Below are 15,571 nucleotides of genomic sequence, written 5' to 3' on the forward strand. Positions count from 1 at the left end.
GCCTGCAAGCCTGTATGTTTATCTGTGTCTGTCCATGTGACAACTAACATGTCGTTAAACTACTTAGATATTTTCCTCTGTTATGATCCTCCAAAGCATTTCAAACATCTTTCCTTATGAGCTCCTACCTTGCATTCAGCACATTGGTGGTACTAGTCCTTGATGAGTGCTTATGATAACTAATTGATAATGCCTTTTTCTTCTGAGGTGATTATAATGTTATCATTCATATTTTTTTGCTTATTGTTGCAGTCGGAGTATCCAGCTTGCACTCATCATCCTTCTATTTGGTGTCGGAGTTGCAACTGTGACAGACCTACAACTCAATGTTCTGGGATCTGTCTTATCTCTACTTGCAGTTTTTACAACATGTATTGCACAAATTGTATCCTTCATCCCAACCTTCGATAGAGTTCTTGTGTTGTTTTCTTTCACTATCATGAATTCACGAGAGACCACATTAAAAGAAGGCTGTTTCACTTGGGGGGGGGATTGAATTTTTACATTAGCACGATCTTCTATCAAAATAAATGTGTTCTTGCCTATTATAAATGTTGGAACCTAAGTGTGTTCTTTTGTTGCTCCTAAACTATGTATATAACAGTTGAAATATGCTTCTTCAGACAGCAACAGACATTACACTGCTGAATTTACATTTTTGGTCACCAGTTAGTGTCTCTTGCATCACTTGAGCTACAGAGAAACTAGCTTTGAATGTGAGATACCACCTCACTTTAAGCGGTGCTAATAGAATAAAATGGCCATTATAGAGGAGCAAGAAAATTTGACTTTACAATGCCAACAACTTTACTGTGATAGTATTATCATAGAGGCCCTTTGGATGTCTTTGATGGTTCACTTGCTTTCATTCAAATGATTTTCTCTTCTGGCTTGACCCTTCAATTTTTTTTTGACCCTCCTCTGGCATGATATCCTTTTTCCATTGACGTTGTAGTCATGAGAAGTGACATTGTACAGATAAGGAAACTAGCAGCACAAGGAAATTTTAGCTGTATTGGTAGGTGAAGTTTACCTTGCTTGGTGGTGATTGAATGATAACTTATCTTGGATATGGATATTCTACTTCAGTCCAGAGCAAACGTTAACTACTGTTGTATATTCTTATGAACAAGAATATGTAAAGAAGCAAGACTAGTTGGTCAAGAAAAAAATGCACAGTATAATCTTGTAATAATGGAACTTTACTATTGAAACAAGCCGATTTAGTCTAGTCATCCAGTATCTACACCTTATACACTTTTGCATCTGAAACATGGCTATATCTGGATATTGATTTTTGTTTTATACCTTGATCAGTTCTTATCAGATGACAAACACTATCCAGAAGAGATTCAAAGTCTCTTCAACTCAACTCTTGTATCAATCTTGCCCTTATCAAGCGCTGACCCTATTTATAACAGGTCCATTTCTTGATGGGCTTCTAACTAATCAGAATGTCTTTGCTTTCAATTACACACCTCAAGTTCTGGTAAATGATTATTTTGTTCAATATTTTACTTCTTTACATTCTGCTACCAAGATATCTTGTAACTGTTTTAAACTTGTTTCAGGTTTTCATTGTACTGTCATGCCTGATATCTGTCTCTGTCAACTTCAGCACATTTCTTGTTATTGGAAAGACATCTCCTGTGACATATCAAGTCTTGGGTCATCTGAAAACTTGTCTGGTCCTGGCATTTGGTTACGTTTTACTTCATGATCCATTTAGCTGGAGAAATATACTTGGAATCCTAATCGCGGTAGTTGGGATGATCCTGTATTCTTACTTATGTTTGGTGGAGAACCAACAAAAGGCTACAGAAGCATCCACTCAGCTATCACAGGTACCACTGATTTTTTTCTTTTTTATTTGTTGAATCACTCAACGGGTACTGCTCATTTGAACATTTAACTTGAGCATGTCTCTTTGAAGACATCTTGGAAACATTTATTTTATCCTGAAGGCCTTTTTGATAGCATTATAAATCATGTTTCTTGGTTTTCAAATGCTTTTATGTGAATGCTATTTTTGTTAAATGGTTTGTTAAGGTACTATTGTCACACCCCCGATCCGAGATTGTGAATCGAGGGTCGCGGCAACCGCCGCATACTCATGAAGAACTCTCTCCATAAGTATGCAAGGCATCTCATCACGATATCAATGCATCGCAGCGGAATAAATTCAAATAATTATTATTCAACTGTAATTCAAGTAATTAAATCAAATGTCTTACATCCAATAAAATTTTTGCTAAAAATAAAACAATAGGTCTAGGTTCAATGAAGTTGACAATGCTAAATCTCGCCTCTAAAAGCTCTATCCCAATATTTCTTCCCACGCTCGAAATTAATTATCTGAATCTGAAAAATAGAAAGAAAGGTAATGAGCTAGACAGTCCTGTAAGTAACAAGTATTTCTATCAGATATTTCAGATATTATATAATTTTCAAGAATAATGCTGCAAATAAACATAAGAGTATATTTCATGCTGATTTAATACAAATCAAATATTTTCAAATATTCACATATAATATAATCATAAATCTGATTCGATTCAAAACACTCGTAACTCAACAGCCTCGACTATGACCAACGTTTAACCCCCATTGGCGGCGTCCACAGAATACCAGCGCACAACCCCCACTGGCAGGGTCCACAAATACCAGCGCACAACCCTCACTGGCAGGGTCCACAAACACCAGCGCACAACCCCCACTGGCAGGGTCCACTGAGTACCAACGTATAATCCCCATTGGCGGGGCCCACTGAAACATAGTTAGGTTGAGAGCATAAATCCGATCTGTATCAAAACACTTTGTATCATAATATATCATAATTTTTCTCACTGAACGTGTGCATAATCTACGTACTATAATATTTCAAACGTACTTTTCTTTCAAAACATAATTTCATAAATCATGCATAATTTCAGAGAATAATTATTTATTTTCAGAATAAATATGGAATATCTCGAGAAGATTCATTACTTACCTTTCACGGGGCACTGAATGAACAGATCGACTAACTTCTAGGAGATTCTTCCGTGCCTATTATCCAAAATTATATTTTTACATTAATTTTAATTCAAAATTAAATCTAACAAATCCTAAAATCAAAACCTCACTTAAAATCAGACTCTTCCCTAAACTCGATCAAAATCATCAGATGAAGCCTTCCACTACGCTAATCTTAGAGGAAATAACTTTAGAGAGAGAGAAATCCATCAAGAGAGAGAAATATTCTAGAGAGAGAAAATTTTAGAGAGAGAAAGTAGAGAGAGAAAGTTCAATTTCAGAGAGAGAAGTCAGGGTTCAGACTGAAAGAAGAGAGAGGAGAGAGAGAAACTCTCTCTCTTATCATTTATTATTATTATTATTTTTATTTATTTATTTATTTATTTATTTATATATATATATAAGTATATATATATATTGTTATTATTATTATTATTATATTTATTTTTTTTCTTTTCTTTTCTTTTCTTTTTCTCTTTTTTTTTTCTTCTTTTTCTTCTTTTTCTTTTCTTTTCTTTTCTTCTTTTTCTTCTTTTCTTTTCTTTTTCTTCTTTTTCTTTTTCTTCTTCTTCTTCTTGGCTCTTCCCGCGTCGGAACAGGGGATGGTGTCCCCTCCTTTTGCCGGGCCATTCAGGCCGTGCCGCCGCGGCGGAGGCCGGCGGCAGATGGGGGCCACTCCCCCGGTCATAGAGGAACATGGCCGGCGATCGATTTCGATCGCCGGTGCCGGAAAAATCCATGGAAAAAGGCCCAAAAACAGGGTGTCTTTCCCGACCGAAAGATCGGCGACACTCGTCGCCGGCCGCCTCAAGCACAGGTACGGGAAGAAGGAGGAGAAAGAGGGGAAGAAGAAGGAGACTCACCTTGGCCTCCGGTGACCTTGTCGGCGGGCAATCACGGCGAAGACAAGGTGGTGTCCGCGGCTCTATTTCGGGAAAATCGGAGAGGAGAGAGGGAAGAGGCCGATGTCCGGTCTCAAGGGAGAAGGGTATTCTTATAGGGGGCCCTAGGACTCCGAGGGGTCCTAGGAGTCCTGATCTAGCCCGGATCTCGCCGGAGAAGAAGACTCCTATCGGGAGTCTTCTTCCCGGTTTTGAATTCCTCTATTTTTTTTTTGTTTTGGGCTTTTGTGGGCTGAATTAGGTTTTGGGCTATAACATTCTTCACCCCTAAAAAAAAATTTCGTCCTCGAAATTTTTCATACCTGTCACCATTGTATTGGAAGCCTGTGGATTCTGTTGAGAAAGCGCATAAACTCTTCCCTGATTTTTAGAAATCTGTCCACCACCCCTATGTCGTCCTTCATAAGTTCTTTGGCCAACTTGATTTTCAGTATTTAGCGGGCAGCTAGAAATTTTATGATCTTTCTGACCACATTTGAAACAAGCACCTGTATTCCAATAGCAATCCTTGTCTGCATGATTTTTGCCACATCTGGAGCACGGCTCACCATCAATCTGTTGAGTCTTATTGTCTACTGCTCCCTTAGCTGATCTTTTGATGTTTTTATTATTCTGCCCTTGTGTGTCATTTGATTTTGCTCTCTTTCTTTGCTTTCTTTCTCTTTCCATGCGTTCTTCATTGACTTCTCTTTCAATTATCAGTGCTTTGTTTACCACATCAGCATAAGTTGTTAATTCATATGGAACCACTTATTTTCGAATTTCAGTTCTCAGTCCCATCTCGAACTTGTGAACACGTTCTTGCTCACCATCCACAAATCTCGGAGCAAATTTTGCTAACTCTGTAAATTTTGCTTCATATTCAGTCACACTCATACCCTTTTGCTTCAAATAAATAAACTCTTGCTCTTTCTGGATCCTTATACTCCGAGAAAAATACTGATCGTAGAATGCAATCCGAAATCTTTCTCAGGTAAGTATTTCGCCGTCTTGTTCATGTTTGCGCTGTAGTCGCTGACACCAGTTGTATGCTTCTCCTTGTAGTAAATAAGCTGCATATCGAATCTTTTCTTCATCAAGACACTCTTGGACAGCGAAGGCCTTCTCCATCTTCATTATCCAGTTATCAGCCTCCAAAGGTTCAGTAGTCCCCTTGAAAGCTGGAGGAGCAAGCTTTTTAAATTCTGAAATGTTGTTCCGTTGTACTGGTTGCTCTCCATGTTGTGGTGGTGGATGCTGATGTTGTTGTGTATCTCGTTGTATCTGCTGTTGTTCAAACATTTGCTGCTGTATTTGTTGTTGCGCTTGTACCATCCTGATTAGGGTCTGCATTAACTGAGCCATATCTGATTCTTGACATGCTCTCGAAGTACTCCCATTAGGATCTACGACTCCCTCCTCCTGAGGGGTGCCACTGGTCAGATGGGGAGTGCTACCATCCTGTGGTTGTGATATCCCTCTTGCAATTCCTTGAGTAGTTCTTATCATTCTATGGGGAGGCATGATAACCTTATAGTAGTAAAACCTTATTAGATTCATTTATCTATTTGTTAGGATGGGTTTATTATGATGCTCATACTTTAACGTCCCAATATTCCTAATGTTTACCCACCTACACTCATACTATATCAAATTCTGTGTCATAATTTATCCACTTATGCTCTGATATCATATTAATTGTCACGCCCCCGATCCGAGATTATGAATCGAGGGTCGCGGCAACCGCCGCATACTCATGAAGAACTCTCTCCATAAGCATGCAAGACATCTCATCACGATATCAATGCATCGCAGCGGAATAAATTCAAATAATTATTATTCAACTGTAATTCAAGTAATTAAATCAAATGTCTTACATCCAATAAAATTTTTGCTAAAAATAAAACAATAGGTCTAGGTTCAATGAAGTTGACAATGCTAAATCTCGCCTCTAAAAGCTCTATCCCAATATTTTTTCCCACGCTCGAAATTAATTATCTAAATTTGAAAAATAGAAAGAAAAGTAATGAGCTAGACAGCCCTGTAAGTAACAAGTATCTCTACCAGATATTTCAGATATTATATAATTTTCAAGAATAATGCTGCAAATAAACATAAGAGTATATTTCATGCTGATTTAATACAAATCAAATATTTTCAAATATTCACATATAATATAATCATAAATCTGATTCGATTCAAAACACTCGTAACTCAACGCCTCGACTATGACCAACGTTTAACCCCCATTGGCGGGGTCCACAGAATACCAGCGCACAACCCCCACTGGCAGGGTCCACAAATACCAGCGCACAACCCCCACTGGCAGGGTTCACAAACACCAGCGCACAACCCCCACTGGCAGGGTCCACTGAGTACCAACGTATAATCCCCATTGGCGGGGCCCACTGAAACATAGTTAGGCTGAGAGCATAAATCCGATCTGTATCAAAACACTTTGTATCATAATATATCATAATTTTTCTCACTGAACGTGTGCATAATCTACGTACCATAATATTTCAAACGTACTTTTCTTTCAAAACATAATTTCATAAATCATGCATAATTTCAGAGAATAATTATTTATTTTCAGAATAAATATGGAATATCTCGAGAAGATGATTCATTACTTACCTTTCACGGGACACTGAATGAACAGATCGACTAACTTCTAGGAGATTCTTCCGTGCCTATTATCCAAAATTATATTTTTACATTAATTTTAATTCAAAATTAAATCTAACAAATCCTAAAATCAAAACTTCACTTAAAATCAGACTCTTCCGTAAACTCGATCAAAATCATCAGATGAAGCCTTCCACTACGCTAATCCTAGAGGAAATAACTTTAGAGAGAGAGAAATTCATCAAGAGAGAGAAATATCCTAGAGAGAGAAAATTCTAAAGAGAGAAAGTCCAATTCCAGAGAGAGAAGTCAGGGTTCAGACTGAAAGAAGAGAGAGGAGAGAGAGAAACTCTCTCTCTCTTATCATTTTATTATTATTATTATTATTTATTTATTTATTTATTTATATATATATATAAGTATATATATATATTGTTATTATTATTATTATTATATTTATTTATTTTTTCTTTTCTTTTCTTTTTCTCTTTTTTTTTCTTCTTCTTTTTCTTCTTTTTCTTTTCTTTTCTTTTCTTCTTTTCTTTTCTTTTTCTTCTTTTTCTTTTTTTTTTCTTCTTCTTCTTCTTCTTGGCTCTTCCCGCACCGGAACAGGGGACGGTGTCCCCTCCTTTTGCCGGGCCATTCAGGCCACGGTCGCCGCGGCGGAGGCCGGCGGCAGACGGGGGCCACTCCTCCGGTCATAGAGGAACATGGCCGGCGATCGATTTTGATCGCCGGTGCCGGAAAAATCCACAGAAAAAGGCCCAAAAACAGGGTGTCTTTCCCGACCGAAAGATCGGCGACACTCGTCGCCGGCCGCCTCAAGCACAGGTACGGGAAGAAAGAGGAGAAAGAGGGGAAGAAGAAGGAGACTCACCTTGGCCTCCGGTGACCTCGTCGGCGGGCAATCACGACGAAGACAAGGTGGTGTCCGCGGCTCTATTTCGGGAAAATCGGAGAGGAGAGAGGGAAGAGGCCGATGTCCGGTCTCAAGGGAGAAGGGTATTTTTATAGGGGGCCCTAGGACTCCGAGGGGTCCTAGGAGTCCTGATCTAGCCCGGATCTCGCCGGAGAAGAAGACTCCTATCGGGAGTCTTCTTCCCGGTTTTGAATTCCTCTGTTTTTTTTTTTTTTTTTTTTTTTTTTTTTTTTGGGCTTTTGTGGGCTGAATTAGGTTTTGGGCTATAACAACTATTTTATAGTTTTCTTATGTTTAAACCAGTGTTTTACATATGAAGTCAATTAGTTTCAAAGGTGAGTTTATGATTGGACTAAACTATAATACTCTTCATGGCTGGGAAGGTGATGTTTGAATTTTACTTTATATGGTCAACCAATTCCGTATAGATGGGACAGGGCTTGTTGCCTCCTTGGTTGTGGGTCTGGTTGTGTTCAAGTTTTCAAGTAGTACATTAATATGGTTAGCAAAACAAAGACATAAAATTATGAATATCAGAAAAAAATTCTCCTTGGCAGAAAAGAGCATCAAATGAACTCATGTCAATTTTTTTAATAAAGAAACATTTGTAGTTGTGGAAAACCATTCGAAATGAGTGCAACAATTATAACAAGATCTTGGGTCTATAAGATTGATATTGACACATCGACTAGAGAGGAAGAAACTTATCAGTTGATTAAATGCAGTCCAGGATTGAGATAAGTAACAAGATGCTTCTTGGAGACATTAGCCATTTAGAAAGTTTTCTGCACATGTAAGATTCTGCTCTCACTCTATATGCAGCAAAAGGGTGACTACTGTGTCTACCAAGCCCCTTTGAACACCGGGAGAGGGATAAAGAACAGAAGCTTCTCTCTGTTAGAGAGGACAAAAAGTTTGAAAAAGCAAGAGCAAATAATGGGATGGAGAACAAGAGAGTCTAGTACTTTTCGTGTCTTCAAGAAGGTGTAATTTATTCCCTGGGGTTATACAAAATGAGAGAAAGTTCCTGCCAAGTCTTGACAATTTTTTGTTTAGCATCTTTAGAATGGGGTTTATTTTGACTCTAATAGAGTCCAAACTTTCTTCATTTGTGTTTATTAGGCATTACATATGTTTAATATCTCAAAAATATTCCAGTTCTGATTTTCATGCTACAAGTCCAGTGCTTTCTCAGTTAAAGTTGACAATTGTAGGACAGTTGCTCACTTTTTCTTTCTTCTTTTTTTTTCCCTGAATTATTATATATTGAAAAGGGCTATTCAGTTTGTCTATTACTGTTTGTAATGTGAAAATCATGAGCTTGCCTTTGCATGGGTGACTGACATCATCTTTTATTCTAGTAGAGAAAAAGGGGCTCTCACTGACATTTTTGTAGGAAAGAAACCCATGGAAGAAACCATGCATAAGGTGGCTTGTCCACTTTCCACTTTCTATGACTTGCATCTTTAACACGTGCATGCACATGCATGCATACACTCGGTTTAGCTCTTACTCATAGGGAGAGATTCAAGAGAGGGTAACCTCTCAGAAGAAGTTTATTTATCAAAAGAAAAGAACCTCTCAGAAAAGTTCATTTGTCAAAAGAAAAGAGAAAAGAATAAATTAGATGCAAATCACAGCCAGACTTGCTTCCTCTTGTGTTCATCCCCACACTGGTTGTCTTTAACTAGAATTATTCTTGCTGATTGTCATTTGCGAATTATCATATCAATTTGCTCTTACTTCTTTCCTTCTTTTTGGCAAATGATGCTAGGTGAAGGAAACTGAGACTGATCCTCTACTCGGCGCAGAAAATGGAACCAGTATTGCTGATGCTGGAGCCCCCAAAGCCCCAGTATGGAGTTTAAACAAAGATTTCGAAGCATAAACTCGATCATACCTGCAAGTTAATTTTTATTGGAGGCCATGATGCTGAAGGTGGTTGGGGGAAAAGACCTCTTTCTATTGCACAATCAATTAGAACTCTTAAAGAACTTGGCGGAGTCGGATGGTGTATCCTTCTTTTTCATAGCAATTTTTTTTTTAAAAAATTATGAATTAAATGTGTAGACTATTGATTCTTGTTCAAGGCATATAATCCTGTAGTCGACTTGATCCAAACTTGCCCGTCACAAATATAAATGGCTTCTTAGATCTTGATAGAAGCCTCATGTCTTCTTTTTTTATAACCTAGTTTTTTTCCCCAATATTTAATAACTAATCAATTGTAATTATAGAGAGGAAAGTGTGCATGCTTTTTATTTCTAAAAATATATTGTATCTCAATCTGATTAATGTTTTGTATTTGAAAGGTCTTCACAAAATTCTGTGAAATGTTAACCTGTTTTTTGTGTGCTGCCTGCTCTGATATCTTCTTGTCATGCTTGCATTCCTAGTAGTAATGTATATTAGATCATGGTCGAAAGTTTGCTGTGCTCAGGGAAACAAGCTTTAAAAAAAAACTCAGGAAATTTTTGGATAACTGATCACGTATCATAAATAAGAAATGCAAAATTATTTTGGTCCTATAATTATATTAATTTGTTTGAACAAGCTTAGAGGAGGCAACAAGCCAACAACGATACCAATAAGACCAGCCTCAGGCTATGTAGCAGAGATCTAAGATAGATTTACCAGCATGACGTCTCTCTCCCTCTTTTTTTTTTTTGGGCAAAGACTTCTCTTTAATGTAACAGGGCATAAGACGCATATCCTTGCTGCAGATCTCCACTCCAACGAAAGTCCTACTATGCTTTACCAGTCGAGCATGCGTCATTTCAACATCACTTATGGCCCGACGCTGGTTTTCTGACGGAAAATCCTTCCAATTGTGTTATGTTGGATCTTTGATCCTAATTATTCACCAAACAAATAGATGAATCTGTTCTCGGTAAAGACCAACATAAAACACTTTCTTGATACAAAATAGTAACATAGATCAAATCAAAATCATAAGGGGCTGTTGCTGGTATCTTCGAATCAGACAAGTTCCATCCATTTGAAGTCATACGTGCTTAATTTTAGCTAATAATACTTCTGAATGTGGTTTTTCAATTTGAGAGTTTATGTATTTAGACAGCCAATCATCCTCAAGGATTTATTGTATTTGTGTGGCTGAATGCAACGCTTACCACTAAAGCAGAATGTATGGGCACTGTATCAGAAAGGGAAAAGTAAACATCAATAAGAGTTTTTTTTTTTTTTTTTCTGGATAGAGCGGAGCATTCATACGACACGAATATGAATATAACTAACAAGATCATAAAAGAGAATGCCTTGAAAGAAATAAGACAGAGTGGCAGCAACCGTCTATAGAGCTCCTTTAGAGTACTTGACAATGAATCTGACAAACCAATCCGCAGAATTGTTTGTCTCTCGATAGATTTGTCTGATGCAACCTCTCAAAAATTTTCTAATGTCAAAAGCAAGCTGATGCTCCGAGGTGGGCTCCATCTATCTTCATAACCAGCCGACTATCATGATAGAAGCCTCCTTAACAACAAATCTACCCGAAGCACCAATCGTAAGTACCTGATATGAGACTTTCATTATCCAAATAAGCAAACAAACTAGCAGCTACTATTTCACAAGTCCACATTAATTCTTTACTATTAGTATTGTTATAGTAGAACCCTAATGCCCATTCCCAAGATGCAGACGAATTATGGTCGTGGTCGATCCCTACATCGGCCATCAATTCACACATTGGCCACCACCTCTCACATCAGGTGCTGATCTTAGATGGATTTCCGACTTTTGACCAGTATCTCTGTCTACAAGCCACTGATCCACATGTGAGTTGCCGACTCCAACATCATTGGCCAAACCCATCTTCAGCTATATTAGATCACTGGTCAACATATCGAACACTTCATTCATCATCAGAACAGCACCCGAACATTGGACATCGATATAGGAAGGATCCCAACCCCAACGTCATCTTCAACTTAGGAACCTACTATCGATCCATATCTCCAATAGCACACGTAATGGACGTCAGGCAACATTCCCTTCAACCCCTACCGATTGTCATATTTGAAAAGGTTGTCAGGAGGTCCCCATGCAGTCTTATCAAATCACACCACTCAACATCAAATCACACCACTCTTGAAAATGGCTGGCTATGCACTGGATAAGATCCCATCAAATCACATCACTCTTGAGGATGGTTGGCTGCGCACCAGATAAGGTGATGTCAACCATCGAACATCATAGAATGGTGTGCTCAGAGAAGTCGGGATGGCCTCCTATAAATTTTGCTCCTTACAACTCCAACGTGGATCTATAAATAGAGATAACCAGGGGATCCTCAAGGTATACAACTCCCTCGCACGCTCTTTCCCATCTATTTCTGATTTCTGACTTAAGCATAGAAAGATTTCCGTCGGAACCACCTCCAGCCAGAGACTTATTTTGCAGGTCCGATCATTGTCATCTTTGTTGGGCTCTGCCTTGCTTTAGTAACTCTGGCCGGAGTCGAAATCTACAGTAATAGATTGATGCTAGAGAAAGGATGGCCTAGGCCCATTTTTTGGAAAGAAATGCATGATCCATCATTATGCCGCCGCAAAAAACATCCTCAAGGCATTCAAGTGCCATGGCATGTCGGCCGACTGAAAATTCGATCGAGAATCATGCTCCGGCTCAATAGCTAGAGGCACCTCCACAACCCTCTCCACCAATTGTGAGGGTAAATTAGGACTAATTTAGCACTTTAATCATCCTGGTGCAGGCTTTGACTGTGGCAATTAATGCCATGCAGCAATCGAATGCGGTGCAGGTGGCACCCCAACAACAACCACCTCGATCTCCACCATGAAGTCTAGATCGAGGTAGGTAGACATGGTTGAGCTAGCGCTGGAGTCCCGAGCAGAAGAGATGCTCACCAACCCCTCTCTTTGACAAGGAATCCACTCTGGGCCGATCCCCATCACACCACATAGAGGTCCACATAGTCTGCGATCTTGATGTGGACCGAAAACTTCAAGAGATGAACTGACGGATTAAGACATTGTAGCATCAAGCCACATATCGAGGCGATCAGGCTAGCTTCCGCATCGACCCACTTTTTAGTGATAGAATTATGGAGTCGTTGTCTGGTAACTTCAAAATGCCTCAGCTAGAAAGCTACAATAGATCAGCAGATCTAGTAGATCACCTAGAGAGCTCCAAAGCTCTTATATTCCATGGGGCGAGTGACGCCATCTTGTGTTAGGCTTTTCCTTCTACCCTTAAGAAGGTGTTCTGGGATTGGTACTCAGGTCTAAAGTCAGGCTCCATCCATTTCTTTAATCAGATGAGCTGGTTGTTTGTCGCCCACTTTGTCACCAGTAAAAGACAGCATCAACAATCTATCCCCCTGGTGAATATTAAGTAGAGGGAAGAAGAGTCCCCCTGTGACTATGTAAACCGCTTCAATACGGCCATCCTAAAAGCATGCGATTTAGACCAGCGGTTGTGATGACCATCTTTAAAGGTGGACTTTAGAAGAATTTTCTCCTCTACTCACTAGAGAAAAAGTATCTAAAGGACTTCGTGGAGATGCTGGATCGGCTGAAAAGTATGCCTGAGCAAATGAAGCCTTTAAAAAGCATAATGCCTTAGCCGACCTTGCGATCGAGAAAAGAAAGGAAGATCTTAGACTCTCTCTAATCAGGAAGGAATCCCCAAGGGATCGACAGCGGTCTAGAACTCCACCTCAACGTCGAGGACTTAGAACCCCTCCTCGAGGCTCCACAGACATCGTCTCTAGTCACCAAGGCGTCGGTCTCCCTAGAGTAGGTTCACTAACTATATTCTCCTAAATGCCTCCAAAACCCAGGTACTCATGGAGATCAGAGAGCAGTTGCCCTAGCTAGGAAAAATAAAGTTCTAGTCAGAAAATTGTACACGGAAGAGGTATTGTCTCTACCATTATGATTATGGCTATGACATCGAGGACTGCATTCAGCTCAAGGACGAGATTGAAAACTCATTCAGTAGGGCTGACTGGACCATTTCATCCACCATGTAATGGAAGGATCTGTGGAACCATCAAGAGCATCTTAGCACCTAGAGCAACCATGGTAGGAGTGGCTAGCAGAAGATTGACCTGCAGTTGGTATAATCAACAGTACAATCACAGGGGGGCATGGTGGGTTAGAGCCTAGAGAATCTACCAAAAGGAAGAAGTTGAAGAAAGCGATCACTTTCTCCAAAAAGGATGCAGAGGGAGTCCTGTTCCTATACAGTAATATAGTGGTTGTATCTCTAAATATTACAAATTATGATATACACCCATCTTAATAGATAATGAAAGCTCGATCGATGTCTTATTTTACAATGCATTCTCCAAAATAGGCATTCCTTTAGATTGGCTGAGTAGGCTTGACTCTCCCATTGTAGGCTTTATTGGAGATATTGTACCGATCGAAGGGGTCATTATCTTATCGATCACAGGTGGATGAGAGCCCCAACAAGCCATAACAAACATTAACTTCTTGGTGGTCAAAGCACCCTCGATATATAATGCTATCTTAGGGTGGCCAGGGCTGAATGCCTTTAAGGCTATGGTATCGACCTATCACCTGCTGATGAAGTTTCCTACTAGACATGGAACCAAAGAAGTTCGTGGAGATTAGGCACTAGCTTGACAATGCTATATGATCATCCTCCAAGGAGCAAAATCATCAACTAATCTTCCTATCGAAGGATTGGATACTCGCAACAAACTGACTGAAGAGCAGAAAAAATCTGTGAAGGACCTCGTGACGATCCCCCTAAATGATGGGAACAAAGGGCACACGGTTCAAATAGGATCAAATTGGAATCAGGTAACTCAAAATCAGATAATTTTCTTTTACAGAAGAATGCAGACATCTTTGCCTGATCGACAACGGACATGCCCGAAATCAACTCAAGAGTGATGGTGCATTAGCTGAATATGGACAATCTACATTGATCCATTAAACAAAAGAAGAAGAGCTCTATATCAGAGCAATAGAAAACCATTGTTGAAGAGATGGACAAGTTGATTAGAGCTGACTTTATCAGGGAGGTGCTCTATCCAAAATGGCTTACAAATGTGGTCTTTATAAAAAAGGCCAATGTAAAGTAGTGGATATGCATAGACTATACCAATCTCAACAAGGTCTGCCCAAAAGATAGCTACCTTCTATCTTGAATTGATCAACTAGTGGATGACACATCAAGCTATAAGCTCTTCACTTTCATAGATGCCTTCTTTAGCTATAATCAAATCCAGATGGCACTTAAGGATGAGGAAAAAACTACTTTTATTACTGACCGTGATCTTTTTTATTACAAAATTATGCCTTTTGGATTGAAAAATATAAGTGCCACCTACCAACTGTTGGTAAACAAAATTTTCAAAGAGCATATCGATCGAAATATGGAGATATATGTGGATGATATGCTCGTCAAGAGTCAGGCATCGAGAGACCACATCGTCGACCTCAAAAAAATCTTCAACACCCTCCAAAAATATCACATGAAATCGAATCTGGTAAAATATGCCTTCAAAGTCATCTCTAAAAAATTTCTTGACTTCATGATCTCACGTAGAGGCATTGAGGCCACTCCAAAAAAAATCAAGGCCATATAAGAAATGAATCCTCCGAAGTCCATAAAAGATGTCCAACACTTGACTAGAAGGGTAGTCGCTCTCAACCGATTTATTTCTAGATCGATGGAGCGCTATCTTCCCTTCTTCAAGATCTTAAAACAACCAAGAGACTTCAAGTGGATAGAAGAGTGCCAACAAGCATTTGAAGAATTAAAAAGTTATCTCAGTTCATCGCCAGTCCTCACCAAATCAGAACTGGATGAGAAACTGTACCTCTATCTAGTAGTTTTTCTAGTAGAAATAAGTTTGGTGCTTGTGCGTGAGAAAGAGAGAACTCAAAGGTCGATCTATTACATCAGCAAAACTTTCCACGATGCTGAGACCAGGTATACAAGGCTCAAGAAGCTGATTTATGCCCTTATCATCGTAGCTTGAAAACTTCGATCTTACTTTCAAGTGTATATCATAGTGCTTCTAACCGATCAGCCTCTCAAGTCAGTCCTATATCGGCCAGACATGATGGATTGACCGACAAAAAGGACAATAAAGCTCGTTGAGTTCGAT

The 15,571-nt window shown here is 39.2% G+C and overlaps 1 protein-coding gene across 1 annotated transcript in view; it reads left to right on the top strand.

Moving 5' to 3' along the window:
* Positions 1–9,811, top strand: part of LOC105052285 (UDP-xylose transporter 3) — a 16,979-nt gene extending 7,168 nt beyond the window's left edge. Inside the window, exons 6-9 of the mRNA XM_010933052.4 lie at positions 253–385; positions 1,328–1,489; positions 1,572–1,844; positions 9,218–9,811. Of these exons, the coding sequence (XP_010931354.1) occupies positions 253–385; positions 1,328–1,489; positions 1,572–1,844; positions 9,218–9,331 (682 nt within the window). The 3' untranslated portion in view covers positions 9,332–9,811. The remainder of the gene's footprint in view (positions 1–252; positions 386–1,327; positions 1,490–1,571; positions 1,845–9,217) is intronic.
* Positions 9,812–15,571: the final 5,760 nt, after the last annotated feature.

The sequence above is a fragment of the Elaeis guineensis genome, chromosome 10, assembly GCF_000442705.2.
Source record: "Elaeis guineensis isolate ETL-2024a chromosome 10, EG11, whole genome shotgun sequence".
NCBI classification, from domain to species: Eukaryota; Viridiplantae; Streptophyta; class Magnoliopsida; order Arecales; family Arecaceae; genus Elaeis; species Elaeis guineensis.